This window comes from Anarrhichthys ocellatus, unplaced genomic scaffold (genome assembly GCF_004355925.1).
Source record: "Anarrhichthys ocellatus isolate YVR2014 unplaced genomic scaffold, GSC_Weel_1.0 scaffold14, whole genome shotgun sequence".
NCBI lineage: Eukaryota > Metazoa > Chordata > Actinopteri > Perciformes > Anarhichadidae > Anarrhichthys > Anarrhichthys ocellatus.
This window is the reverse complement of record NW_022280044.1, coordinates 443,959-471,880: the sequence shown is the minus strand read 5'-3', so window position 1 is coordinate 471,880 and position 27,922 is coordinate 443,959. Positions and strand designations below refer to the sequence as shown.

The following is a 27,922-nucleotide window of genomic DNA, read 5'->3' as shown; positions in this document are numbered from 1 at the left end:
ACCAAACAAGTAATTGATCATTATTAGCTGTAGGAGCACATGTTTTTTGTCTTTATCCTGTGCATAAATCACTGGGTATCGAAAAAGTTTTGTATAGTATGATTTGTATGTATTGTTATGTAAGCCTGCATCAACCCATCCATATAAATTATAAATCAGTAATACCAAGTAGTGCATTTGAGGTTACAATTAACACATTTTATATGATTTATTAAAAAAAAAAAGAAAAAAAAAAAGAAGCATCCCAACACTCAAATCTGTGCAAAATCTTTTTAGTAAGCAAACCTTCGGTCAGACACCTTCTTCGGGGTAAAAGCAGGTAGTAACATTTCATATAAAATACAGTGTAGTCTGACACATAAAGCTTTGTACGTGTCAAAGGACCAGAACAACTGAGGAAGGCTAGTCAAAAACTTTCAGGGAAGTTGTAAAACACATTCCTACACTAAAGATGAAAAATAAGGCATCATTCAACAATATTAAGAACAACTTACATGTAGCAGTCAGTTATTGTGTTATAGCGATGTCACAGTTCATTCATTTGGATCACTTAAAAAGGATAATTTCACACAAATGATTATCCCCTGCTGTTGAATGTCACCACAGTGCTTTTGCATTGAATGTCACAGTATTCTTGATCAGTACACCCATCATACACTGCTTACTTCTCTCTTTAAAAACAAACACACAAAATCACACCAAGACAAAAAACAACATCACATTGACTTAGGTTAAAAAGGGTAACACGTAAAGGCTACTGGTGGTTCAGTTACACTTCGCTGCTCCTCTTACTTAAAGTGATAATGCAATTTCGATGGAAGAAAAACATACAGTTCTGCATTTACCAGTGCTTTACTGTATTCTAGATTCACTCATAAAAACACAAACATATTAACAAATAATCATCACCAATTCAAACGACAAATCATACACAACAATGATCTTTAGTTTTCTCATAAAAGTATTACCTTTAGTAAACTGTAAACAGTCAAAAAGATTTAGAGCAAACAAAATTCAAAGTGTAGCACAACTCAGGGTCAACTCCCTGACTGGACATACGTGTCCCACAGTTCAAAGTTAAATATTAATGCAATTTAAGGTAGAAGAGTATAAAATGTTGTCGAATGATGCATGGCTAGCATTCCAGTGTATATATAAATGAATTCTAGGTTAGGTCTGTTTAAAAATGTCTGACATTAAATACAAGACAAATGTTGTCCTTGTGATACATTATTAAAGATCTGCCAGAGTACTAGAGAATCAACACACCAGTCTGCAGGTCTATGAAGCGTTCAGCTCATTAGTGTACTTCGCCTCCGACTCCCACAGAATATTAGAACTTGACGAGTTGAAATAATATATCAAGGCTTGTTGACGTGACTTTGTTTTGGAGTCTGCCCTCTAGAATTTATCAAACCCTTGATGCAAATTTCACAACATTCAGTAGATCGATGCATACTGTATTTCTCTTGTTGGCTGTATCCTTCACGATGTGATTCAGTGTCGCTCTTGTTTCATTATTTCTTTCCTCTATGTTCATTCCCAAATCTGTTCTTCCCATGAGCTCTCCTCCGTTTTGTCGGTAGTAAACTTCTTAATGTATCCCTCTGAGCTATGGAGGAAAAATACATAACTATATGTCAAACACTCTGGATGGAGATTTTTTTTATTTTTTATTTTTTTTTTTAGAAGAGTTGTCACCAATCTGCCTGTTATGAGACTGACCTGCAAGGCCATCTGGAGCAAAATCACATGAGTCGCCAAAACTGCCGTCATCGCAGTCCTCACTTTGTACAGAACTGCTCTGTAAAGAGAAGGAAGATCAGCGAGACGAATGAGAAGATAAAGAGTGACTAAACAGCAAGCTACAAACCACTAACTTTTTTTACTGACAGTAGGAAAAGCACAGGTGTAAATAATCGAATTAATGACAGCAACTAAATTTCCTTCAGCTGCTTTAGTTTCAGGGTGCTGGTATTGTGCATGCTGGCTCACTGTCTTCTGGGACACTTGAATAGAACAGAGCCATCGTTAACGTTATTAGTAACACCTGTGTTTTTCTACTGTGACAACTCAAAGTGTCTGTTGTGTATCAGGTTAATTTTGTATTTAATTTAACAACAATAAGTGAGCAAAACAAGATTTTCCACTGGTTATAAGTTACTCTTAAAACATTTTGTAAATGAATACTTATAATGTAACTGAAGCATCAAATTAAGAACTAAAGCAACATCTCACCTTCAGTTTTTTCTGCTCATACCACATCATCCCATATAAAGATAGAAGTGTGAGGAGTGCCTAAAATGTAGAAGAGGAAAGTTTAGTTTAACACTGTTCCCCCCCCCCCGAGGTCAGTAGAAAAAAAATACACTTAATGAGCAGAAAAAGACACCCTAAAGTTATATATGTATTGCAACATATCCATGAAAGCCGGTTGCACACATTAACAGTTGTTGATGTCCCTTTTTTGAAAAGGTACATAAGAGCATCACAGTGTTATCATATTTACACAGGAAGCATAGTTGCATAATTTTGATGCATCTGCTCGCGACTGACTGAAGTGAATCATATCCTCTATGAGAACACACACACACACACACACACACACACACTTGTTTTTCTTACCAGACAAAGCAGCCACAGGAGTACATAAAGAATTTGCGTCTTGGAAAACAAGTCTTGACTGAATTTCACACAAGCAAGAGCCTCAAGGAAAGAGATGGCCCTAAGGGGAGATATCAGAGCATTTGATAAATGGATGTTTTTTGGTTTGGCCCCCTCTTGGCAGCACCATTTCATTGCAGCGGAGCCTCTCTGTGGACGTAATAACACTCGAGTTCAAATGTGCTCCGTGTTACTGTTCCCCAGCTGTCAAACCCATAACAATACTCATTCACCTTACTGCTGTGGGAAACGCAATTCAATTGTAAAGGTTACACGAGAGCAGCGTCAATGTGAAGCAACTCATGCAGACGGAGAGAGCGCCTGTCTCGTTGCTATGGAAACTAGTGCAGACCGAGGGCATTAGCAGCTTAGTATCTGAGGGAAGGTCAACAACTACATTACGGTATGAATTTCAATTGACTACAACAAGTGCACTGTAATTTAAAATAGCTTGAAAAGCTTGCTGGCTAAGAACACGGTGGCCAACACAGCCGTGGTTTCAGTGTGGACTGCCATCAGTTTGGCTGAGCTGTCGCCACGTGTGGGAACTATCCATTCACTGTTAAGTTGTAGTTGTGCGAGAACTTTGATTTGTCCTGGTGTTTGAATCTACAACACCCGGGAATACACCAGTAACACGTGTGCCGAAGTTGCCGTTCTAATTAGTTTGATTAAAAATAGGGCGAGCCAATCAGCCCGGGCACAGCTATTGTGATATTTGTCGACAAGATCAAAAGAACACCTACAAGGCTCTGGACAAAGTTCAGTGTAAGTGTGCTGTGATTTAACTGACAGGGACATACAAGTGAATTTGACCCTAGGTATGGAGCGTGCAATAAAAAAAAGAAATGAGTAAAACTGAAAATGCTATGACAGTCCTTAAAACAGCAAGTTTTCAAAACTACTATTAATGCAGCTTGTTTCTAGGCCAGAGAAAAACATGATCTGTACTTAAGATACTTACCCAAACACCCAGCATTGTGTGCCAACTCGTTTACACTGAGTGTCTGTAAGGTATGCGTAATATTGTCTGAAAGAGGTTGGAGAAAAAGGAAAAAAACAAAGTAAGTACTTAAGGTTTCCACACAGATTTAAATGTCAAAAAGCATCGAAAAAAATCCCCGACATTTCCCCTAAAAAAACAATTTGTTATGCCAAAAAAAGTAGTAGTTATTTTAGGTCTTATCTTAATCTAGTGTATCATGTTTATTGCTGCTCATGGGTGTAATGATGTCGTTTTTAAGGTTGAACATACCGTACAGTGGGTGCAGTGATGACTCCAAGCATGAAGAGACGACACCAGCTGAGAGCGTGAGACGCCTGGAAGACGAAGATGTGCTTGAGGAAGAATGCGTTCAACTCTGTCAGCTGTGAAGATAAAGGGTGTCAGACACACAAGATTAAAGGATACTTTGGATATTTTGGATACAGCAGGATGCCATAGAGGAGGAGCTTTTAGAATATTTGATCCATTCATCCGTTAAAAAGAAATAATCCATTGATGCAGCACTAATAGCGAGGACAATCCAATAAGTAAGTAAAAGATCAAAAGAATACAGTACCTGCCATAAGATCATAAAGAGATAGATGCCTGCTAGCCTCTGGAAGGAGGACTTTGGGTCAAACCAGCGTACATAAGTCCAACTGGCCGGGGTGAACTGGAGCACGGCTCGCTTTATCTTCCCTGTGGTGGTGTGGATTTCCCTGAACAGAGTACATGCACTTTTGAGGATACTATAGTATGCCGAATTCTAGTATCATAAACTACTTTCTGTTAGAACAATCAACTAAATGATTCTTATAGTAATCTTCCAGTACAGTACTACCTGATTTTGTAGCTGTATCAAAAGTAAACAACAAAAGAAAAGGCCTCTAACTACCAATTATACCTAATACTTTCACATTGTTTAGGACAAAGAAAACAAATAAAAAGACAAAGGAAAAGAACACAAGTTTCACTGACTTAATGCTGGCCCAGCGGTAGGTCCTCATCTCCAAAAACCGGCAGGCAGTCATACCCAGCCAGATGCCTCCTCCATTACACAACAGTATGTCCAGTATCACCTGGTCCCACCAGCACTCTGCAAAGTTTGGCAGCAGGTGCATGAAGAACAGCTGTGAAAAAAAAAAAAAAAAGTATAAAACCGAGTGAAAATGTATTTATGTGATGAAAGAGATAAATAGCGTTTTAAATCAAGGGGCCACATTTCTTAAGTCTGTTATTTGAGTCCCACCTTGTTGGCCTCAGGACCTGCTGTGATGCATTTGATTCTATGATGAATGAATTTGGTACAAGGCAAAATCCCGTAATCTTATCCCTCCAGTCAACAATTGGCAACAGTCAAAGCAACAGCACTCGTCATGTGCAGAAACTCCTTCTCATACTACTGCTCTGTTCTGATGAGTTTCTCCCAAACAAACAATCCTTGTTGCCAGCACAGACCGAGCTGAAGCAATGCTGTGTGCCTGTGTGATCTGGATCACTACAAATTACAAGCAATTACTTTTTTTTGTATGACTGAATTTCTGTTTATGTCCTTGGACTGCAGATTTCAGAACAGGCAGATCAAGTCCAACCGCGTGTTGAACATGTGCGCATGTTACCTCAGTGAGCTCCCAGGTGATGCTGATGGTCCAACAGAGGCCGTAACTGCGGATGAGCAGAGCCTTCACTGCCCAGCCAGCAAAGTGGCCAAATGCGAAGATGTCGAAGTGGGTCAGGACCCGCTCCCATGTTATCACTGTACAGTTCACAGCATATTCCTGTAAGGGCAAAGGTGACTGAATTATAAGAAACACAACAGCAACCAAAAAAAGAAAACACTTGATTTTTACAACTGGAAATGAAGAGCTGGAAGTGTTCTCATTTTGATTTACTGTATTCCAAAAACATACATATATAAGCAGTCTGTTTTTCTTAAGAAAGCAGGAAAATGTGTTTGGAAACTAGAATCGACAGAGAGAAGCCCTCTCCACCATTCCATCCATTCTGACATCTTCCAACATTCAGTATCAGACGTGGTGTCAGCTCTGATGGTTCAGAGTTTCAAAACCATCCTCACCATGACATCAGCTTCCCGCTGTGCATAGCGCAGATTTGGGTCAATCCAGTACAACAGTGTCTTTACTTGGTCCCAGTTGAGGAAGATGAGGAGGACAAGAAACAGGAAGTACAGAACACTGATGCCTGCCGGGGACAGGAGGAAATGAGTGAGGATAAAGAAAATTGAAAACTGGACCTCAGCAGGAAAGTGTGGTTAATGTGAATGACGCACAGCGGGTGTGACACATGTGGGTGAGCACTCACCAAACACCATTCTCCATATTGCAGGGTGTGGCCTAGTAAAAGGTCCTGATGAAGAAAGCATCATATTGGTGAGTGACTCTTAGTGTGTTTGCACTAAAGTAGAGGTAAATTTGACAAAAACAAAGTCTTAACTCAAGGTCCATTTATAACAACATTTATATCAAGAAAATGAAGTATGGCTGCAGCTAACAATTATTTTTTATTATCGGACGATTATTCTCAGAATAATCTTTTGGTTAATGGAATGTCAGAAAAAAAAAACGGGAAAATGCTCCTCACAATTTCCTAAAGTCCACAGTGACATCTTCATATTGCTCAATTCGTTCAACCAAAAGTCCAAAAACAAGATATATTGAGTTTACTATCACATAATATAAAAAAGCAGAAAATGCTCACATTTGAGAAGCTGGAAGCAGAGAATATTTGGCATTTGTTCTTAAAAAAAATGACAGACTTTTAAATAGCTGCTTATTCATGTCAGATGACTAACTGGGTCAATGACAAATGAGGCTGTATAGAAGTAAGAACTGCAAAATAAACCATAAATAAATAACTTAAGATAAATTGTAGTTGTGGGAGAAAAATGTATGTGTGTCTTGAAATGTATAAATCGATCATATCCATAATTTGAAATGTATCCATGTATATTCACATTCATACTGTGATAATGGCCGGTATCATTGTCATATGTTCTTCCCGTCACTGAGACTAGTGTAGCGGCCTTGAAGCCCGGGTGAAGATAGAGGGGGGGTGACGCAGACAAACAAGTAGGGCAAGAAATCTTGCCCTACTTGTTTATCCACAAACGGAGTAATGTGGACACGGACGGTCTATTTGGAAATGTATATGTTTTGCTACGTTTACACTGAGCGTCCACACTACGCGGAGTTTTCGAGCACTGAAAACGGAGGAGTTTGAAAACCCTCCCAAGGTCCAATAAGTTTCAAAACTCCGGGCTGCCTCTTTGTGTGAACGGTCGAAAACGGATACATTCAGAAACGATGAAGACCCACACCCGCATTCGCTACTTGATTGGTTCTTAGCAGCCATGACGTGTCCTTCTCTGATTCGTCACATGCCTATCACGTGACCCTTACCCAGAAGCTCACAAACAACAACATTGATTATCGATCGACTACCAGGTTAATTTAACATGGACAACTGATTGCAGGCATTGCTGACCTTGTTGTCTTTACTAGCAGCTGTTGTTCAGTTAAAGTCTGCATTTCTGCGGAGGAAGCAGCTGTTATTGGAGCGATTAGCGACCAGCGGCGTTATCAGACCTAAGGAGCGGATGTCTGAAGTCATGGTTAGCAGTAAATGCTATTCAGTAGGACAGATAGCAAAGCCACCAGCAGAGCTACGAGTGAGAACAGACAACAACGAGGAAACGAGTGAGAGACGTGTGCTGACCACATTTATGGACCCATAATCTAGTAAACGTTTACGTGCAAGTGTTGATTTTAAAGTAAATTTGATATGCGAGACAGAGAGAGAGAGAGAGAGCAAGAACCGCAGCATTGTAACTAAGTCTGAAAAATAAAACTTCTAAAACTTTCCACGAACTGTGTCTGTTTGAGTTTATAGAGGAATATTTTAAAAGGAAGATCTTAAGTATCAAACACAACCTTTCATTATTAAAGACTACTTTATTACTCGTCATACTTTTTTTGACAAAGCAACCAATCTACTTCCTGTTTACACTGTCACGTGCATGCCCAGTGTACGTTAATGGTCACGTGATATCCGTTTTCGAAGGTTGCCGTGTGGATGCAGATCAATTAGATTATTATCTCTCTTTTCTTTTGGCAAGATATGTTTCTCTTGAAGCCAAATTGTTGTTAATGCGCTCCCTGTGTCATGTTGATTTTCATAACAGCGGCATCTAAAGTAATTATAAAATATTATCTTGAAAAAGGTTAGAAAGTATATTGCATCTTTAAAGGCAGGGTTGGTTATCTTCTTCAAAACATTTGATATTTCTTTACATCCTGACAGTTAACGCTCAGACAAAAAAAAGAACAATAATCTAGTATGGGTGTCTGTCTCAGGACTGTGAGAAGCTTGTCCGATCATTTCATTCAGCTCGTATATAATGATCAGACGGCTACCTGACCTGTTCTCATTGCTCATCACTCAGTCTTCCACAAGCTGCTAGATGATCGTTTTGGGGGAGTGGCTTTGGAGGGAGGCCTGAAGGGACGAGCCGTCAGTGTTGAAGACTAACTAGTTTCACTAGAGAAGAGTTAGCAACACTGGGTCGTTTTTTTGGTTCTCTTTTCAAATCTTGCAGACTATTATAGTTTTTCATCATTACCAACCCTGCATCTAATGTAAAACTTTTAAACGATTTAAAAATGTAGTCAATATTCTTAGAGCGTTAAATAAAATATCATAAAGTGACATTCCTTGCAGTTGCACCACCTGACTTACTGGTTGCACCACCTGACTTCTGCAACTAATTTCAGGCATCTTCTTGGACTTCTGTATTATTTTTTGTTCTTGTTAGCAAAGTCATACACATATTTAAATACAATAAAGACTTATATGATAAAATAAAATTGTTCTAGTTTTACATTGGTTGTACCGCCTGACATGGAAAGTGTACCAGCTTAACTTTAAGTTAAAAATAGCTATTTTTAATCAATATAAAAACATTTTCACTCTGCCATAAAGGACAGTTAGGGTCCTCTTGATGATGCAATATCATGTTTACTGTTCTGCACTTTAATTTAATAATAAAAGTCCCATCTTTACAGTTGCACCCTGACATTTGAGAAAATACTGGACAAAAGATGTCTGAAATGATATCTGTCATGAATTGATAACATTATTTAAAAAGGAAATAATGGACTCGGACATTAAAATATGAATGCCATGTCATTGACCCAACTACAATGGACCAAAACAATAAGATACAATTGGCTGAGCTTAAACACACAGAACATGGAGCCACTGTAGGGTTAGACACATGTATCTCACCATTAGGGAAGGCCAGGACACTGATGACACAGAAGAAGGAGACAACCACCAAAATACCAACTCGGAGGTTGTTCTCGGAGTTGCCATCATCTCTGCAACATCACACATCACATGTTAACAAAAATGAAAGCTTCATACCACATGCAGCACTGTGGATACTACACTCAGTCAGGATAGCTAGATACTGAACAGGGGTGCTTTTGTACTCTTTGCATTTAAAACGTATAGGAAAAAGTACGTGGGAGACAAAGGTCAGCTTACACAATGTAGTTCAACGTTACCTTGTAAACGCAAAGTACATGAGGCTCAGCACAGTAGTTGTCAGGAGTGTGATGGTGTGTGGCTTATAGAAGATATCAAGGCAGATGTCGTCCACTTGTTGCTCGTTTATAATTCTGAAATGTAAGTTATAGTTGGCATCATCCTTCCGAGGTGTTGGGGGAGAATCGGCGTCTGCCATGTCGCTGTAGTGGACTCTCTCCTTAAGTTTTGACGGCTAAAACTAAAGCGGAGCGACCAGTTGACGTGAAGTTGTCGGCGAGAGAAACCCTGAAGATGGACTGAACCACAGAGCTAATGGGGGTGTTTATAGATGATACTACATCTTCTACGATTCACTAAAATAAATAGCACGAATCACAAATACAATAACTTATACTTGTTTTATGTTCTATCTCTTTATTGATTTAATTTCCGCTTTTTCAAATGTTTTATCTTCACGTGTATATTAAATGCATTTAGTGTTACCCACAAATATGTTGTTGTGGTACATTCCACAATGTGACACTTCCGGGAAGTCCTTCTGTTGAGTTGCACGTGAGAACGTTTGACATTGTGCGACATCTTGGTAGACGATAGAGCTGAATTGAGGATACCAATATTGTGAGTAAAGAGTTAACACCATAAAATAATATGTTGTGCTTTGATCTGCTTTAAGCTAGCCTCTTGTAGGAAAAAAGAATAAACTTACACAAACAAAAAATACACAGAGAGTTACAAACAGTTTGGTCTTACAAGGAGTGGCAACGTGCAAATATGTGTATGTGTCAGAGCAGCCCTTCACTGCTCGTTTATTATTTTAATAGAAGTTGGAATGATAATACTGGCAACGCCCTCTTGATGATCTTTTTTTTTTGCAGAATGGCCATGGCTTCATCCTGTACACAGCTGTGTCTACAGTGCAGAAGCCTTCTCTGCTCCAAGACAGTGGCTAATACCTGGCAGTATTACACTCAAGTTCGCCATTGCATTAGAGTTACAAGGGTACCCACCAAAATCCTAGATGGATCCTCAATTATTAAGGGGAATCACGTAACAAGTCAGGCAAGACAAATGCGGAAACAACAGATGTTCTGTTACAGCGACTTAGCTGCCAAACATCTGGCAACTGAGGCGAAGGAAGACAAGGATGTTGAAACATCTAGAGCTGATGTTGTAGCGTACAAGAGCCCCCTGTTGCCAATCAGAGATGCTGTGCCGGAAATCCAGGTGTCATTAGGTACATATTGGTTTGCTGTAGTTGACCCTAATCTTTTCATTTAGAATAGAATTCACTTTACATGTTATTTCTATCTTCAGAGGGAGTTGAATGCATTCCATCTCTATTTTCTTCATTTACAAGATCTGGATGCAGCTGCTGAGTTTTCAGCATTAGAGGTGATCAGTGATGAAGAGGCTGTCAGTATATCTGTTCCTTCTGCCATGCCTCCTGCCTCCACCTCTCTAAGAGACTACGTTGACCAGTCTGAGACCCTCAGCAAACTGGTACAGCTAGGTAATTAAAGACTTTCAAAATAATGTTGAGAACAATGTAAGTTGTAAGTTTGGAAGCGTATTTCAGATTTATTGTGATATATGCAATGATCATTTGTGATCATTCATCCTCTCATTGCAGGTGTAAACCTGTGGAAGCTTGAACAGAGGCCCAACGTGGGGTCCATGCTACTGAGGCTCAACTTCAACACAGATGTGGCCCCAAGGCTGCTGTTCCTCAAAGAGATCGGGGTGGAGGACTCTCGCTTTGGCTATATCATCACGCACAACCCCTTCATTCTCACGGAGAGTTTGGAAAACCTACAGTCCAGGTGACATAAAGGGATCTCAGAAACGGAAACATTACGTGTTTTTATATTTGCCAAATGTGTTTATTCTAAACTAAATCAGTCTGACAAGAGAAGGCCCAAGAAATAATCTTACCGTATGTAGTGTATACTTAAGTAGTGACTGGACAGTTCGTCTTCCTTCTCTTGAGTTGCACCTCCTTGTCTTAATAATGTTCTCTTTCTGTTATTTTCAAAGGGTGAATTATCTCAAGTCAAAGAAGTTCAGTTCTGAGAATGTTGCGTCCATGGTGTCCAGAGCTCCGTATCTGCTTAACTTCAGTGTGAAGAGGCTGGACAACCGACTGGGGTTCTATCAGCAGCAACTCAACCTCAGTGCTTCTAATGTAAGCTAACTGATGTACTGATGCAATGGGACCTCCTCATTGAGGAGCGCAGCCATGTTTGTATCATGTCACTTTTTTTCACAAAAATACATTTAGTCTTTGAATGTAGAAAAAGAAATCATAGTTGGTTTTCTCCCTTTCTCTCCTCAGACACGGAACATTGTAGCTCGTCTGCCCAGATTACTGTGTGGCAGTTTGGATTCTGTTAAAGAAAATTTGAAGGTATTGATCGACAAAAAACATCTTCAGAAAACATTGTTTGAGAAACCGTGAGCTGCTGTGTTTGAATTTGTTTTCTTAATGTGTTCCACAGGTGTGTGAAATAGAGCTCGGCTTTAAGGAAAATGAGGTCCAACACATTGTCATTGCCGTCCCAAAAGTGCTGACTGCCAATAAAAGGAAGCTAATCCAAATATTTGACTACCTCCACAATATCATGAAGGTGCCCCACAACCTGATCGCCAAGTTCCCACAGGTAGATGTACAGCTGTGTGTTTTTTTTACTTTTAAAAAACAAATTGGAACTAATTTCCTTAATATTTTGTCCAAATTCAGCATTATAACTTGAACATCTGATATATCCTCCCATAGGTCCTCAATACCAAGTACTTGCGTGTCAGAGAGCGCCACCTGTTCCTCGAGTACCTCGGAAAGGCTCAGTATGATCCAACCCTGCCCAACTACCTCTCCCTGGACCGCCTGGTGTCGCTGCCTGATGAGATATTTTGCACTGAGTTGGCTTTGGCCACACTGGAAGATTTTTATTTGTTCCAAAAGACACTTTGATTCTTCATGAGGGGCCATTATAAAGGACTTCAGAAAACAAGTGGTCAAGCACACAGAATAAATACCATAATGCAGACACACGCAGACATTCAAGGCTTTAACATAACGGCTGAGTTTGAAATACAATGTTTTGTAATGTGATGTTGAATAAATGCTCATAATGCAAATCTGCCCTTGTGACTGAAATACTATCCTATTTACCAAGACTGTCTATTTAAAGAGATCATAAATGTGATAAAAGTGCTAAATGTGTAAAAGTATAAAATGATCATTGATCATATAATGAAGACTGCCTCTAGTTAAAGGAGAATGTAAAGGATCAGGTTTCACTTTTGTGAAATGTAAAAATAAAAATACTACTTGGTGCTTCTTAATAGTTCTGCTCTACTACATTTCAAAGTAAAATATTGTACTTTTTACTTGTGATTTAGATGTTACATACAAAACAATGAATCAGCGTATACAGTGTGATGCATTGTGATGCTGAAGATTATAACTACCCAATACAGTTGCTGAAAAACATTTAAAATACGACAGTAATACTGATCAATTAATACAATATTTAAAAACATAACGGTGAAAGGGGTCAGTTCACTACATAATGGGTCATTTTACTTTAAATACTTGAGGTTCATTTTGCTGCAATTATTAAACTGGCTGAGCTTCTAAGCTTCTACTTGTAATGAGGTGTTTCTATATTCTGGTATTGCTGATCTTCTTAAGTAAAGGATCTGTACCATTGACTGATCTTATTGATGGACTTCCACTGTAACTACCCCACCTTCATATTCAATCTGTATGAAGAATGTATTTTACATCAAAAGCGTGATGTATTTTGATTTAGTTTCCTGATGGATTTACTTATCAAGAGTTAAAAAAAAAACGTTATTTTGTTTTATAGACTCTTTCTTATCTCCAAATTTCCTTGATGAGCATGCAAATAAGCTGTACACCAAAGACTATATATGGGACACTGTAAGCACAGAATGTTAAATTGCACAATTTCCCGTTCACCTGAATGACCTCCTTACCCATGACGCACCGCGGTCGTTCTTAGTGGTAAAAAATGGCGTCGAGGGCACCAGGTACTGAAACATCTCTCCCTATTTACATTTTTAGTTGTAAATTAACTCGCTAAAGCTCGTGTTATACTTGTGTCGTGGTGCATGTTATACTGTAACACACGTTGTTGTATTTTGCTCATTCTTTCCACTTGTATGTTCGCTTTGACGCGTTTCGCTTCTGTGTGTCCTTTAGTGTCCTTATGCTAACTTATGCTAAGGGTACTGGTTAGCTAGCGTTAGCTCATCACTAGCTACTGGTGCTAACGTCTCTGTTATCACCGTGTAAATACTTATTTTATAACTATACACTCGTCCTACTGTCCTTTTTTTAATGATTGATAGTGTTTTAGTTCGTTTCCTAACAGTTGTTATAGTGGCCAGCTATCGTTTGGTGCTATAACATCTGACCTACACTCGGTATCGTTAGCTCCTTAGCACTACGGCACTGTTGTGTTGTTTCATCTGACATTCCACGGAAGGGCAAAGTATCTAACTTACTGTTTGTCACGCAATACCTAAAGTCCTAACCAGATAGTGAAGTTTGACCAGTTTCCATAATTTAGTGTTATTTGGGGGGACGTACTGGATCGCCTGAAATACATTTATGGTTGTAAGACTGTATCACTATTGGAAGCATAACGTTAACTTTACTCCTTCTCCCGCACATCTGACTGAAAGTTATTAATATATATATATATTTATCTCGCCTCTAAATCAAGTTTGTGCCGCGTGACTGATGCTGATTGTGTCTTTCTTGTCCTGTTCACAGTAGCAACAGGCAGACTCCTGCTCGGGGCCCGCAAATGGTATTATAACATGTGTGGCTTTAACAAGCTTGGTAAGTTCAAATACATTGATCAAAAATATTCAGAGTATTTAACCTCACAGTACTACTCGTTTTTAAAGTAACAGTATGTCAAGACTACTGATGTTATTATAAATGTAGGGGGTGAATATGGAGCTGTTTTCTTTGATTTTTCCATTTATCCATATTTCCAGGTTTGTTTCGTGATGATACGATCCTCGAGGACTCTGATGTAAAAGAGGCCCTGAGGAGGCTACCAGAAAAACAGTACAACGACCGGATGTTCAGGCTCAAGAGATCTCTGGATCTCTCCATGAAGCAGCAGATCCTCCCGAAAGACCAGTGGACGAAATATGAAGAGGTACATAACATTTTCTTGAAATCTTGCTTACTTTTAACAAATTCACTTAATAAATCATTTTTGTAGTCAAATGGAAAACAATAGGGAATTATTAATGAATTCTTCAGTGTGAAACTGGTGTCGTACTGTGAAAATTACAAATTTCTAAGTGTTAGTAAATAGAAAAGGAACTATAAAATGCATGTTTTGGAGGGCCTTTGATCATAATGTCCTCTACGTCAATCGCAAGTCATCAAAAGTGTTATCTAGAGTTTAATTTTGCCTAATTTCATTTCTCAATCCCATGTATTGTTCTCTTTTCCTTTTAGGATGCTAATTACCTGACACCGTATCTGACGGAGGTGATCCGTGAGAGGAAAGAAAGGGAGGAGTGGATGAAGAAGTAGATGATTCCTGATCAAAGCTGTTAATCCTCGTATTCGGTCGGTGCATGCTTGTCCCCTGGTGGAATATTTAAGATGAAATCTTACCTGTATAAAACAAGAGCTCATTAAAAAAATTGTACATTTTGGAAGATGTGGAAGTGTCACTTTTTTATGATGTAATGGATAGAGAGATTTGAAGATTTGATTTATTGGTGAGACAAAATGAAACGGTTACAAGTATACTTGCTTAATTCAGATCTGTTCCATGTTGCAAATATGTGCTGTCTACATTTCAAAATCCAGTTATATAAAACATTTAAACCAGAACATGGTCCAAAAACATGTAAGAAAATACATTAGGCAAACTTCAAGTATCTACCTTAATACATACACGTATCTGCACTGCACATCTGTTTGTCTTACAGACTGTTGGACGTACTGAGATTAAAGGGATTCTCTGTTGAGACAATATCTCGTCAGGAATGGAAGTCATGTGATGTTAAACCACAGTCAAACAAATCAAACAGTTTTGGCCTTCAGTCATGCATAGGAACAGTGATGAGTTTGCCAGCTATCTGAAGTAGCACTTCATTAATATAAATTGCTGTCTTAAATATAGCCTAAAAACGCAGTCTTGAAAATAACTGTCAACGAAGCATGGACATTTCTGGACAGTTTGAGGAATCGGGTCTGCTTTAAACAAATGTCTAGATTTGTGTAAACTTGAGTTCATGACCCATCTCTGTCAGTTTACTTATTCCCTCCACAGGCAACCCCACTAATTATCGGTCTGAGCCTGTGATCTCCTGCTGTCCACCTCAGTTATGCTACTGATAAAGTTCCCAATGACGCTGGTAAAAGATTTTAACATGGATACTCCCAGCTCTTTGCTGGTTTCGTTAATCTCTGGGTCATAAACCCCCAGGAGTGGGGAGCACACCTCCACACTCCCTCTACCAGCTCCTTCCAGGATCCCCATCAGCTGACCCCTGACCTCCTGAAACAGCTCCTTGTTGTACAGCAGTAAATCTGAATCATTAAGAGGATACGTGACATCCTCGGAGTAACACTGGCGGGGAACTGGCATCTCTATATATTTTAACTTGGGAAAACCCACAGACAGCATGGAGAACAACCTCAGCAGGGCGGCAGACGTCAGAGGGTTCCCCAGGAGTTTGAGCTCCTCCAGCTCCTGACAGCAAGTCAGAGCATTAGTGAAGGCGTCCATGTGCTCGTCCTCTATGTTACATTCTTCAAGGACCAGGCTGACCAATGTGGCTGAGCAACGGCAGAGCAGTTTGTGGAAACAGGTGGGGAAAGAGCTGAAGATGTCATGTCCGCTCATGTCCAGACGGACCAGGAACTCGCTGTGGAGGCTGTTCGACAGGTAGGTCATGTCCAAACGGTTCAGGCAGCAGTTGGCCAACTCCAAGCACTGCAGCGGAGTGTTAAGGGGACTGGGTAAAGAAAAGAGAGGTAAAAGCAGTTAGATAATTATGGTTTGTGTTGGTCCTCGTGAAGAATTTGTTATGTAGGATTGGTGCCAGAAATGCCTACAGGTGCATCTTTTTGGAAGTAAAGTTACAGGTATATGCCAGATTGTGATGGACAGCTCTGTTGTTTGTGGTTTGTGCTCCTGTTCTATTTACATTTTAACTACATCCAGCATGTTTCTGGCTAACCGGCCTTCTGTCCTCACTCTGGCATCATGTCAGCAATTTTACCAAATAAAATACCTCCCATTGCTAAACAAGAGCCTTAAAGCTGGTTGAAGGTGATGATTGTGAGCTATATTAAAGCTTTTGATGCTGCAAAGAGCACGTAAGACAGACACCAGAGCCATCCATCTCATCCACAACTACAAACAAGGACACCTTGTTGTCCCTCTTCATCCCTCCCATTGTCCATTAACTCACTTAAGCAGTCTGCGTAGGTGTCCAGTTAGAGTTGAGAAACCAACAAAGAGCTCAGTCAGGCCGCTCTGTTGTGCCAGCAGGTTACCGATGGTGGACAGCACATCATCACCGTCAGAGCCCAACCTCCTAATATCTAACGCCCCAGCCGGCAGGGTCAAAGACTGTAATTTGGGGAATTCCACCTTGGACAGCAGCACCTCCAAGTGCGGGGCCTCCAGGGGAACATTGTGGACTACCTCCAGCTTTAAAATGGACTCGGTGTCTGCTAGGCGAATAACATAGAACAGCTGCTTGAGGGAGAGGGAATCGGCCCGAAAACTGACAAAGCGAAGCTTCAGTGGACAGTGGCGGAGGAGGACGAAGGTCTGAGCCACCAGCTCATAGTTGCGGCCTGTGACGAAGCCGTTCAGACGGACATCAATAGATGTTTCAAAGGCAAATGGGGATACGTTGCTGGCTTGCATGGCCACCATGGTCTCATAGCAAATTTGGGTCAGGAGGTGGGTTCTTGCCCATCGACCCAGGGTGGATTGGCAGGGGCAGGGCTGGTGCTCGATATCCCTCAGGGCAGTCAGGTCCACCACATGCAAGGTCTTGGTGTACGTCCTTGGAGGAGACAGCACATAATCCTTTGACAAACAAGAGTAACAAGTCAATGCAGCCAAAAACAGAAGAACTGAAAAACATGGCGCAACCAAAACACGAGGATGACATATAAGACATCTTAAGACCATCGAAGTACCTTTAGGCCAGCCAGAATCGACTCCAAACAAAGCCGGCAGGTGCGGGAGGTGAGGTCCATCTGACAGTCGACTGTTGCTCCCAGGAGCCTGTGTAGGTCAAGCACAGGAAGAGGCCATGTCTGGACCAAAACACGCAGCAAGTCTGCCTGCTCATGGAGGTAGCAGGCCTTGAAGAGAAGTGGGTAGATGTTAAAAGACATACAGTTGAGGTTTTCCAGAGCACTTGGTCCACTCTGAATGAAGCCCTCAGCAGCAAGGAACCGCAGTGACTTCATGTTTCCAGGTTTTATCTCGGTGTTGGTCTTTCCGTACCAACAGGTCTGAGTGTGCTTGTTGTTGAGTGCTGCAGTTGAACGGCGCTGTGGTTGCTGCTTTGTTGATTTCCTCTGTTGCTGTCTGTCTGGGTGTTGTGCATTTGTCTGGACCCAGGCTTGCTGTGGTGAGGCACGGGACCCGCGTGGTAGGTAAGAGAGTGGCGGTTATTAATAGAAACAGCTGTCTCACGTCCTCACGTCGGGCACAGTGTCTATTTGCATCTTTTGCCAGAGAGATAAGTAGGAACAACATCTGAATACCACTGGGAAACATGCCACTATTCACAGCACCTCTTTGTGAGGCCTACACTACTCACATGAGCTGCAAGGACCAAAGAAAACAATGTTGTGAGAGCAGATATAGAACATCAATACAGGAACAATCAAATGTCTGACTGTGATACACAAACGTCATCAGTTTTTAATGTTAAATGCATTTGAGAAGGCAGCTTGTGATAAGATGCTTATCTACTTTTTGGTACATCCACTTTTTTCCCCCAAACCTAAATGGCTTTTGCTACTCTCAAATTTCATCACATGGTTGCAATACATTATGGTCTCTTGAGGCTACTGTCAGTGGAGACATGGGTGTCTGCCTTTTCCATGATGGACTTCTGCCGACATAAACACAGGTTCCGAAAACAATCGCAACAGATGTTTACCATTGTTTTAGACACATGACACAGATTTTGCCAGGCTTACTATGTTGCACAAATCTCTGAACATAAGTCTGTGTTTTGTCACTGATCCAGAAAAATTCAAACACTATACTGTGGTCAGTGCAGAATATATTGCGGTTGACTTATATAGTGGTTGTCTTGCTGTTATTGAGTAAAAGGTGTCACTACCATGCATTGAAGAAAGGCGAGAAAACAAAGCATGGACTTTGTGTGATTGTTATTGGAATATGAACAGAGTGTGACTTTATCAGAATAAATACCCTTTCATTAAAAAAATACTGTATAATAATTTCTACATGATTCTAGTATATTCAAACCACATGTATCTCTACAAAATGTGCATTTAAATAACTTTAAAGCTAAGTGGAAATCTACCTGAGAGGAACCTGTCAATCTAAATGGCTATAGAGGTAGAATTCAGTAAACAGTAAACTGACCTTTCCTGGATTTAGTGATGGTAATCTTTTCAGGTTTGTTTGCGTTAGATAACAGTGCTTCAGCCTGATTCCACTACACACTGAATATAAAGTAAATGAGGAGATCCAAGGACCTGCTGAGTTGCACTTAACCTCCAAAAACAATCACATTTCAGGCCGATAGTCTACACCACCTCTTCTCACCTGTCTCATAAGTGTTTAAAATGCATTTATGAAGGGTGGTGGTGATGGTGATGATGATGATGGTGCTCGTGGTGGTGCTCGTGTCTCTGTGCTCGAGAGGACTGAAGGTTGGAAAATATTTCCCTATCTGCCCCCGGCGTGGATCGAAGGTGCGAGGCATCTTGTACCCTGGAGCGAACCCTCTTGCTGTGACTACGTTGCAGGACAGTATGTGCTGCAGGCTGCGATCGGGCAGGATGGCACCATGACGCGGGGTGTTGACCGTGTAATCTGCAAGACTTTCCCTGCCCTCCATTCCTGTCTTTCCCCGCTGACACAGCCTTGCTTTTCAGGGACTGAGGGATAGAGAGGCCTCTGGGAGACTCAGGGGAGATGTAGTTCTCTCTGATCACCACAGGGTGGTGCTTAGCAGCAGAGCGAGCATCCTGGCTGGGCTCCTGCAAGAGAGATTCTGTGAAGAAGAAAAACAACTTTAATTTTATGAACTAAGTCTTTGTATACGGCACAAACCACAACAGCAATAGAGGAGTTTCTCTACCTGTATTGTCAAACTTGGAGGTGTAGTTTTCAATGCCAGCTAGATCCAGGTAGTGGTTTCTGCGCTCTATGTTTTCATCCACGCAATATAATCTTCTTACTGGGTTTCCTGACTCCTGAGACGCACTCTGCTCCTTCTCTGTTGCTGTGTTTAAATGAGAGAGGGACATTATCATCACAGCGGTTACATACCACTGTTCAGACACTTGAGATAATCTTTATGCCTTTAATGTTTGTCCTTCAAATGATGTCTACAGTTACTAAGCCACAATAAAAATGTCCCTTTACCTATATGTAAGATGTTCTCAGGATCAGCTGACGGAGTGACAACTAGCTTTATCTTCATGGGTGTATTGCCACCATAAGGCGGCTTGACCGACGCCCCTATAACCTCATACATGGAGTGCATCATACTGGTCATGTCCTGCAGAACACACACATAGATACATATACACACTGTGTACAGGCCACGCTGAAACAGTGCTTCATTTGAACAACATGCATGAAAGAAACCTACTTCTTTGGTGACCTTGTCACTGTTGTCAAAGTTGTACAGTGTGAAGACCCACTCCTGCTGAGTGTCCTCATCAGGCACCGTGTTACACTCTGTGACCTGTACGTGCACACATCGTCAGGAAAACAAGCTTATTACTGCTACAAAGTGTGGGTCGACCCATAGGGCCTTCAAAACCGGTAAAGCCTCAATGTGTGATTAAAATACATTGTTGAATAGTATCAGATGCGTAACTTTACAAAGAGTCAGTATACTCATACAGACACAAGAATCTCACCTATCTGGTACTTCAATACAGAGATATACACTCACATCAGCATGGGTGCTCCTCTTCTTGGCTTGTTTATTGACCTGGAAGTGGATGCTGTTACCTCCATCAGGTGTCTTCTTTGGTGGCAGAACCACTAAACAAGACACAGAGCTGGACAATGAACGTCGTTATCCAGCAGATTCACAGTTTGAGGCTAATTACTATAGTTGCGTTCACATACTGTACCTTTCCAATTAAGTTATCCCTTGTTTTTAAGCTGTTTTCAATAAACATTTAGCAGCAAAGAGGAAACTAACAGAATCCAAAGTTGGAAGTTTTCCCACACAAACATAGAACAGATGTGTTTAATTTAACTATTTCCTTTTCACCTGGTAAAGAATGGAGGTGACCTATTAAAGCTTTTGTATCAAAACTCTCTGATAATGTACAACATCTACACAACAATCAAGCCCTTTAGAATACATAGAAAGTGAGAAATGTCAGTAAGGTGAATGTTGCCACAGTTCTCTACTCACCTTTAAGGTTGCAGTTACGGTCCGACCTGTTTGCCCTCAATTCTACGTACAAGTTCTGTGAAAACAGTGACAGGGTGTAAATCAACAGAGAGCACACATGTAAGAGAGGGAGAGGGGAAGAAAAGAGGAAGCAATTAAGAGCTTTTCATGTCCCATGAGTGTGAGGATCGGTCTCCAGATGTGAGCAATGCTGAACATCTGTGGGTTTTGTGTCTTAAAAACTGCCATTGGCTCTCCTTTGATTTCTGTCAAGAAAATTACATTTTTCATTTCCCTAGAAATTAAAACAGAAATATTATAAGTGAGACAGTAAGACAGCAAAGGAGCGAGAAAAGGAGGTTTGGGCATTTGCGAGTTGGTTCTCCTCTTTAAACTGTTGACATCTTGAGCTTTTCTCCACTGTCTTATGTAACTGACATGTCCCTGAAGTTTCATATGATAATTAAATGTAAAATCATGAAGCCAGATTTACAAGAGACAATAAATTCCAGCCAGTGGGATGCAGCGCCAACCTATTTAAATGCTTTAGTTAACTATAAAACTTCAGTCCATTATAAAATGATCAAACCTTAAGATTCATGTCCACTTCTGTGATTTAAAAAAAAACATCCGATCAGATGTAAACTCGCTCCTCTCTCAGGTAGAAACCTGTCTGCTCTGCAAAGCAAGAGAGAACTGAAAGCACCAACAAGACTCTTCTTATCTGTCACCACAACAATCCATCACTAATGTCACACTGATGCTCGGGCAGATGCAGATGAGTGCGCGCCCTCACACCCTCACACCCACACACACACACACACACACCAATCTCTCTCAACACCCTCATCTCTCTGCCTGCCACGCTCTGCCTGCTGTGAGGCTTTGATGCTGGGTTAGATTTCAGGGGAAAGAGGGTGGAAAGTGGAAGAGATGGTGCAGGTAGCAGAAAGGTGTGCACACGATGGCATCAGTATTCTGTTTTACACCCTCATTATACATCAGCCTTCCATGCATCCTTCCCGATATCACAAGAGTTTCAAATGTCAGCAGAACAGTAGTCGCCTTTGTCTCAGCAAGAATGTCAAACAGCCTTTCTGATAACTTGATACCTGGACAGGAAGTTTCACTGTCTGGACGCAAACATGGAGACATGATGCTCTGGTGACTTCAGTCCTCTCATTTTAATGGCAACAAGCTGCAGTGACTTTGGTTATAAGTGTCCATAAAACAGTATCTGAATTATGAAACAATGTTATAGAAAAGCTCAAAGTAATCGTAGAAAAAACCGTATCACATCAATAAGAAAACTACTAATTCTGGAGTGGTTTTCAAATAAAAGAGGGAGATAACGGAACAAATTGCGTTTCTTGGGCGGATTTTAGCTAAAGCATAATCACAAAAAAACAACCTTTTCAACACTTGAAGTAACGTGTGCACACTCAAGACAGCAAAACATAGACAGACACACACACACACACAAAATCGAGAGCAAACAGGTTTGTGTTTCTTGAGAAAGTGATGTTGTCGACACCTGAGCCTGAGTCACAGCTATTTGACAAGTAAATATTCAGTTCATGGGTCTGTGTGTGTTTAGTGTTTTAGAGCTGGATCACATTTTATGTGTCACTGGTTATCTTAACAAACAAGAATACACAAAAATGTCTCTAACTATCTTTGCTTCTGTTTTACATTTATCTTAGCAATCGTTTTTAAGGTGTCATTTTTCTTTTATCTGTGGGAGACTCTTAACTCTGTAACGTCATGGGTTTCATATCGAGAAAACAAAAATAAGGTTCATGTAAGACCAAAAGCAGACAAAATACAATTTAAAATATCTCATAAATTTTGATGTCTTTGCCGTTTGCAGTGTACAGAGTGGTGGCGTCATGGAGATTCAAACTATATTAGGTCGGAAAATCAAATCGCAGGAAGATCTCTGCCATTAACAAGCACAGAAACTCCACCACAACCTTTTAAACAACTTGGCAGAGTCAACATCTTTTTCCAAATTGTGTAACTTTCCAGACCTTTCACCCAACACTTCATAACCTCAAAACAACAACACTGGCAATAACTCACACAAAACCTCAGGACTTTTGCAGTTGAGCTAAAAGATCAAACAAGCTGAACAAAAGTGAAAATGGCATGTTGGTTGTTTTTCAAATTTACATTTACATAATTGACTGTTTTTACAAGCAACCCATGGGATCTTTGAAAGGACATTTAACGACTGTGATTCACTTTCACCACAAAATCTGGTTTCATGAAATGTTTATGGTTAATAGAACAGTATGTGACAGTTTTCACAGTCTCCGTTGAATAAAACGTAATGAAGAGGACATTTTCTCTTCAACAGTAACATGAATGCTTCATTAATGCCAACAGTCTACATATGATGCCATTTACGCAATCAAACACCCACCAAACACCCGCTCCCCACATCTTTTTCCTCTCCCCCTCTCACAGTCTGTCTGACTGCAGAAGGAAAGCAGTACCAGATGTGGAGACTTTTTTTTTTCCAGCTGGATATAAAGACCTTGCTGTTTGGAGGGGGGTGGCTGTGTTGCACTTCATAGACTTGGAAGTCTCTTTATAGAGAAGGAGGAGTAAAGGGCGGAAGAATAAATACACGACTACCTCCAAACATCTTTTATGTCTCTTGGATGTGATGTGAGCAAATACGATTTATCCCAAAACTGGCTGAACTGACATGAAACCAGTATGAGTGTTTTTATTGCTTCTTTCGTCAGAATGGAAATAGACTTTCACAAAATGTATATATATAAAACTCTAATACATATAAGAAGATGTTCTGGAGGATACATTTGCCCTCAAATGGGCTGTGTGTATAGATATTATCGATTTAAAGTCAGATCTGGTCATTTCCTCGCTTGATTCATAAAAGAAAAACAACTTCCCTCACATCCTCTCAGATTATCAGTATATCTTTAAATAACTAAATTATTGGCTATTTTATCAATAAAATCTCTATCGTTTGGATGTGAATAAACACAGTTTCAGGTGATTTAAAGTTTCCTTCCATCACATTCTCGAGTCTTTCTGGTGATCTTTCAACAACAGACCATTACAGTGTCAAATAAAACCAAAAATAAGCATCGTGGGATCTCTTTTTGTGCAATCCCTGAGGTGGGAGTTTTACTTGCGTCTGTATGTGTAGACCATTAAGATGTCGGCTATAATATAAACTAAATATGCATTAATCATTACAATAATAAATGTTCTACCTCTGTCAGTTTGGTTTTGTGGATGCGGATGCGCTCCAGCTCGCTTTGACAGGTCAGCACATTGGAAACCAAACTACCACCTGCAGAACATAAACATATTTGTGAACACATGAAAGAAGTAAAAAGTATTTATGTTGTTTGTGCAGTTTCTGTGCTGACTGGCTTACCTTCAGGACTCTGTCTGCGTTTCGAAACTGTCCAAATAATGAGAGAAAAGACAATATAACGCAAATCAGAGGCGATTTCATCTATTTTTTTTAAAAACATTATGATGTCATTAAACACCTCACCCAGTTTGGACTGGAACTTTCCCATTCTCCTGCCTGAGGGTTTGATCAAGAAAAGTTCATGATGTCCGATCCATGAGGGGGAAATAAATGTGACATTTGTGCAAGAAGAGCACCGGGACACTACCGCAGATATTCAACCACAGGCGAAGTGAATCGCATGTGTGAAGTGAGATATCCAAGAGTAAAGCAGCAGAGCGGGAGGCTTCACGCCTGCGCACTTCCTTCTTCGGTTACCTTCGGGTAGGATGACAAACGTGAAAAGCTATAGAATAGGTAATAACGCTCGCCCCCTGAATGGGACATGCGAAATGTAGTTATTTTCATGCTTTTATTTTTTCTGATACCTTTTTCTTAATTAGCTGTTGCTAATTACAATTTCATGCTTCATCGGTTACAGAAATTAAGCGCACAAGGGAGACGAAATCTCCTTCGATTATTAATAACCAAACTAACAAAGTAGCCATGAATGTCACAGTCGGAATGTAAAAATATAAACAAGATACCCCTGCAGAATGCTCTGTTCCGTGGGACAGCCAAATGTCATGACTCATTGCTCTGTTAGGATTTCCAAAAATTACAATATTGTATGAGTGAGTGCGATTCTTGAAACAATACGGAATCAGTTTGTAGCTGTTTAGCAAATAAAAACCTTACGTTTTACATTGTTTCCTAACCCCCTGGCATTTAAAGAGAAAACATAAAAAGACACGAACAAATAACGATACAGAAAGGAAACAAAAAGTGTGATTACTTTTCGATACAACGAATTTCTGTGATTTTGGTAATCACAATAAAACTTCCCCAGAAGTGTATTTCTACTTATGCCCAGTAGGTGGAAGTGCAGCGCTGTGGTTTCGCCTCGCGACCCTGGACTTGTATGTGCGCCGCGTGCAGCGTCTTCTCATAGCTCGAGGAGACGTTGAAGGACAGAAGCCACACGTTTTCCCGCCTCATCATTTGTCCTGTTTGTCTCAGGTAAGTGACACATAAAGTGCACCAAATACGATATATATATTGGGACCGATGTTTACCGAACATTTTTTGTGAAAGTTATCTTGTGTTTCATGCAGTTTAGTAGCTACGTGAGTATTGTTTTAAGACTGATTGCCGAGTGCTAACCTAGCTAAACTGATAATAGCCTCGCAGTACATTCCCTAGTTTATTTCTGGCTCCTACACATCATATTAATTGTTCATAATGAAGCGAATCAAATCTGTGTTCTAATAAGTCGTTTCATGCTAAATATGTTAATTAAATGTGACTGAAAGATGTATATAAGTGTTGTGCATGTTAGTGTCTTCACGTGAGTCTTCTTCACGTGTGCCACAGTAACTGTCGGCAGAACAGCTAGGAAGGGGTTTATCCCAAGTTACACCAAATATGTTTGCAGATAGTAATGTGATAGTAGTGGGAATTTTTATCATTTTAGTTATTTTGTGTAAACTTGATGTGATTTTGTTTAACACAATTTAATGCATTTTACCTGTACTTTGTCGTGTCAAAATGAAGAAAAATATAGAGGAGATTTTGATTGTTTTCACTTGGAAAATTGTGAAATAAAAATAGCTTGAGAAGACTAAGTGAGAGAAGCCACTCGTTTGCCGGCCTCATCATTTTTTCTGTTTTTCTCAGGCACACATCTGTTATCAGGCTCTTTCAAACACATCTTTGGGGGCTCATCCGGGATCCGCAGTGCTAAGGGGGTCCGACAACTGCTGATCCATTGATTCATGAACTGTGGGCCAGAGAGACGACACGTTGCCAGAGCAAGGGGCACAACGAGTGTGCGGCTGCCAGGGTGAGGCAACCAGCAGAGTGGAACCAAATCAAGAGGGGGCAACTCAACGTTCCCAGGGCGTCTGACATCGAGAGAAAGAGACTTGTTTGGACAATAAAGGACTCCACAACCTGACCTGTGGTCCGGGTGTCCTCGCTGCTGCTCTGCTGGAAAGGGAACCTTGAGGGAGGGTGGAGATCGGTTTGCAAGTCGTTGTTGACCACTGCGTCAGACTTCTTTGGCTGATTCATTGCTGCACTTTGTCGCTCCGTGTCTTTCTGACAGTTAAATGTCTCAATGGCTGTTTACATACCTTTTATCCTGGTTAGTATATATATATACACACACACACCACAGTGTTACCCAAAGAACTAAGTATACTTAAACAACAAAAAATACTACCACTAAACAAATGACTCTTAAAGAGAAAAAGCACTCTTAATATATCAACCAAACAATCTAACCTAAATAAGCAAACATCTAGAATAATTAAACAATACTACTTATGAATTAAATAACAAAATACTAACATCAAATAAATAGCTCCTACGGTGTGTATACAGTACACACCTGAAACCCAAATATTGTATAATTCTAAAATGATAAGTGAACAAAGTAAATTGATTTTATGCAGCACAACTTCATCATCAGCTGCTTTTGTATTCAGTCTTGACGGAACCGGACTGTCCGTTGATCTAACTTGAGAGCAGAGGTCCTTGCACATCTTCACCATCGGGTGCTTTTGTTTTCTGTCCTGACGGAGCCCGGCTCTCAGTCTGGGTGCTGCTTGAAGTGTGTGCGTGGTGACGCTCCTCCGATCCGGTCGCACAAGCTGATCGTGAGTATAGTCTTGGCTGCTGCAAGTGGGTGGAGCTGGGTCGTTTTTTTTTTTTTTTAAACCCTCTTTCTCTCATGAGTCGTTGCCATCAGCCATCTTCCTCTTGAACCTTGGGGAGAAGCAACTGTAGCTGCTTGAAGTGGATAGAGCAGCATGGCTTCTCCGGGTCCTCTTTCTTTCTATCATCATGATGATGACCCACATCAGCCTTTCTCTTTGTCGCTGGCCTGATGCAACATTGCAAATAAGTTTGGGCCTGAGGTTAGTCCTGTCCTCTCCTGGAATATGTCGGGTGTCCCACACCACCTTGTAGTGATAGTACTTGGCCACTGGGTCGGCCTTCTTCGGCTGATTCATTGCTGCACTTTGTCGCTCCGTGTCTTTCTGACAGTTAAATGTCTCAATGGCTGTTTACATACCTTTTTATCTTGGTTAGTTTCTTTTCCTCCGCTTAGTAATATGCTTAAATTCAGCGGGTTGTCTTGTCTGATCTGAGGTCGTAGTCGAATGGATTGTTGCCCCGGAGGACGACTGCGTGGCTCCACTAGGGGAGGCTCACGTTGTCAGGATCGGGTACCCCGATTTAACTGACTTAACTGATATCTGTAGGGAGAAATTCCTTGATGGTATGATATACACCTGGAGCAATAAAGACTACTCGAGGCGATCACATATAGACTTCTGGCTCGTCTCTAAAACCTTAAATAAGGACAGTATTACAGTCAAAGTTTTAACATGGTCTCTATCTGAATTTAAAGAAATGTGAGTTATTTGCCTTAAAAAGTAATGATATAACTTCTGTTAATGACATACCTGTCATTAACCATCAGAAAAAAGTGAACTATTTAGGCATCCTTGTAACCAAAGAACAAGACCGATGTCTTCCTAATTTTAGTCCAA

General features: G+C 40.5%; 5 protein-coding genes across 6 annotated transcripts; 2 read left to right on the top strand and 3 right to left on the bottom strand.

The window, feature by feature from the left end:
- Positions 1 to 225: 225 nt before the first annotated feature.
- ptdss1b (phosphatidylserine synthase 1b) lies at positions 226 to 9,495 on the bottom strand. Of its 2 annotated transcripts, none has more exons than XM_031853906.1 (13): positions 9,235 to 9,495; positions 8,954 to 9,045; positions 5,972 to 6,016; positions 5,727 to 5,851; positions 5,269 to 5,427; positions 4,628 to 4,779; positions 4,227 to 4,368; positions 3,920 to 4,032; positions 3,629 to 3,694; positions 2,626 to 2,725; positions 2,239 to 2,298; positions 1,726 to 1,804; positions 226 to 1,612 (listed from the first exon to the last, which is right to left on the bottom strand). In XM_031853906.1, exons 1-13 carry the CDS (start codon positions 9,411 to 9,413, stop codon positions 1,518 to 1,520), a joined length of 1,407 nt encoding a protein of 468 aa, XP_031709766.1. In that variant the 5' UTR covers positions 9,414 to 9,495; the 3' UTR covers positions 226 to 1,517. The 2 variants fall into 2 exon arrangements, 1 of the variants encoding a protein (XP_031709766.1); XR_004212998.1 differs by having other exon boundaries at positions 1,521 to 1,612; positions 1,726 to 1,799.
- Positions 9,496 to 9,752: 257 nt separating this feature from the next.
- Positions 9,753 to 12,354, top strand: mterf3 (mitochondrial transcription termination factor 3). Its single transcript, XM_031854195.1, has 8 exons — positions 9,753 to 9,835; positions 10,093 to 10,451; positions 10,575 to 10,727; positions 10,848 to 11,037; positions 11,252 to 11,399; positions 11,550 to 11,621; positions 11,713 to 11,874; positions 11,991 to 12,354. The coding sequence occupies exons 2-8, from the start codon at positions 10,094 to 10,096 to the stop codon at positions 12,183 to 12,185; spliced, it is 1,278 nt and encodes a 425-aa protein (XP_031710055.1). The 5' UTR covers positions 9,753 to 9,835; position 10,093; the 3' UTR covers positions 12,186 to 12,354.
- An 832-nt stretch (positions 12,355 to 13,186) lies between these two features.
- On the top strand, positions 13,187 to 14,926 carry uqcrb (ubiquinol-cytochrome c reductase binding protein). Its single transcript, XM_031854391.1, has 4 exons — positions 13,187 to 13,270; positions 14,019 to 14,087; positions 14,249 to 14,415; positions 14,724 to 14,926. Exons 1-4 carry the CDS (start codon positions 13,252 to 13,254, stop codon positions 14,799 to 14,801), a joined length of 333 nt encoding a protein of 110 aa, XP_031710251.1. The 5' UTR covers positions 13,187 to 13,251; the 3' UTR covers positions 14,802 to 14,926.
- Positions 14,683 to 19,064, bottom strand: lrrc14b (leucine rich repeat containing 14B). Its single transcript, XM_031854389.1, has 3 exons — positions 17,439 to 19,064; positions 16,697 to 17,325; positions 14,683 to 16,237 (listed from the first exon to the last, which is right to left on the bottom strand). Exons 1-3 carry the CDS (start codon positions 17,712 to 17,714, stop codon positions 15,559 to 15,561), a joined length of 1,584 nt encoding a protein of 527 aa, XP_031710249.1. The 5' UTR covers positions 17,715 to 19,064; the 3' UTR covers positions 14,683 to 15,558.
- Positions 19,065 to 19,079: 15 nt separating this feature from the next.
- On the bottom strand, positions 19,080 to 24,491 carry LOC116387378 (protein naked cuticle homolog 2-like). The gene is made up of 9 exons (XM_031854390.1): positions 24,408 to 24,491; positions 24,285 to 24,311; positions 24,118 to 24,197; positions 20,891 to 20,945; positions 20,417 to 20,508; positions 20,108 to 20,203; positions 19,879 to 20,014; positions 19,592 to 19,735; positions 19,080 to 19,504 (listed from the first exon to the last, which is right to left on the bottom strand). The coding sequence occupies exons 1-9, from the start codon at positions 24,430 to 24,432 to the stop codon at positions 19,080 to 19,082; spliced, it is 1,080 nt and encodes a 359-aa protein (XP_031710250.1). The 5' UTR covers positions 24,433 to 24,491.
- Between the last annotated feature and the right edge of the window lie 3,431 nt (positions 24,492 to 27,922).

What these genes read in the sequence shown, in the direction of transcription:
- LOC116387378 (XM_031854390.1), bottom strand. Translation starts at nt 24,432, where the DNA reads ATGGGAAAGTTCCAGTCCAAACTGG. An exon ending in AAAGTTCCAGTCCAAACTGG is followed by an intron (nt 24,312 to 24,407) that starts GTGAGGTGTTTA and finishes TTATTTGGACAG; the next exon opens with TTTCGAAACGCAGACAGAGT. An exon ending in CTCCAAGTTTGACAATACAG is followed by an intron (nt 19,505 to 19,591) that starts GTAGAGAAACTC and finishes TCTTCTTCACAG; the next exon opens with AATCTCTCTTGCAGGAGCCC.
- mterf3 (XM_031854195.1), top strand. Translation starts at nt 10,094, where the DNA reads ATGGCCATGGCTTCATCCTGTACACAGCTGTGTCTACAGTGCAGAAGC. An exon ending in CAGCAAACTGGTACAGCTAG is followed by an intron (nt 10,728 to 10,847) that starts GTAATTAAAGAC and finishes CTCTCATTGCAG; the next exon opens with GTGTAAACCTGTGGAAGCTT. An exon ending in TGATCGCCAAGTTCCCACAG is followed by an intron (nt 11,875 to 11,990) that starts GTAGATGTACAG and finishes ATCCTCCCATAG; the next exon opens with GTCCTCAATACCAAGTACTT.
- lrrc14b (XM_031854389.1), bottom strand. Translation starts at nt 17,714, where the DNA reads ATGAAGTCACTGCGGTTCCTTGCTGCTGAGGGCTTCATTCAGAGTGGA. An exon ending in CGATTCTGGCTGGCCTAAAG is followed by an intron (nt 17,326 to 17,438) that starts GTACTTCGATGG and finishes TGTTTGTCAAAG; the next exon opens with GATTATGTGCTGTCTCCTCC. An exon ending in CACCTACGCAGACTGCTTAA is followed by an intron (nt 16,238 to 16,696) that starts GTGAGTTAATGG and finishes TTCTTTACCCAG; the next exon opens with TCCCCTTAACACTCCGCTGC.
- uqcrb (XM_031854391.1), top strand. An exon ending in GTGTGGCTTTAACAAGCTTG is followed by an intron (nt 14,088 to 14,248) that starts GTAAGTTCAAAT and finishes CCATATTTCCAG; the next exon opens with GTTTGTTTCGTGATGATACG. An exon ending in AGTGGACGAAATATGAAGAG is followed by an intron (nt 14,416 to 14,723) that starts GTACATAACATT and finishes TTTTCCTTTTAG; the next exon opens with GATGCTAATTACCTGACACC.
- ptdss1b (XM_031853906.1), bottom strand. Translation starts at nt 9,413, where the DNA reads ATGGCAGACGCCGATTCTCCCCCAACACCTCGGAAGGATGATGCCAAC. An exon ending in AATATGGAGAATGGTGTTTG is followed by an intron (nt 5,852 to 5,971) that starts GTGAGTGCTCAC and finishes TGTCCCCGGCAG; the next exon opens with GCATCAGTGTTCTGTACTTC. An exon ending in TCTTTATGATCTTATGGCAG is followed by an intron (nt 4,033 to 4,226) that starts GTACTGTATTCT and finishes TTATCTTCACAG; the next exon opens with CTGACAGAGTTGAACGCATT.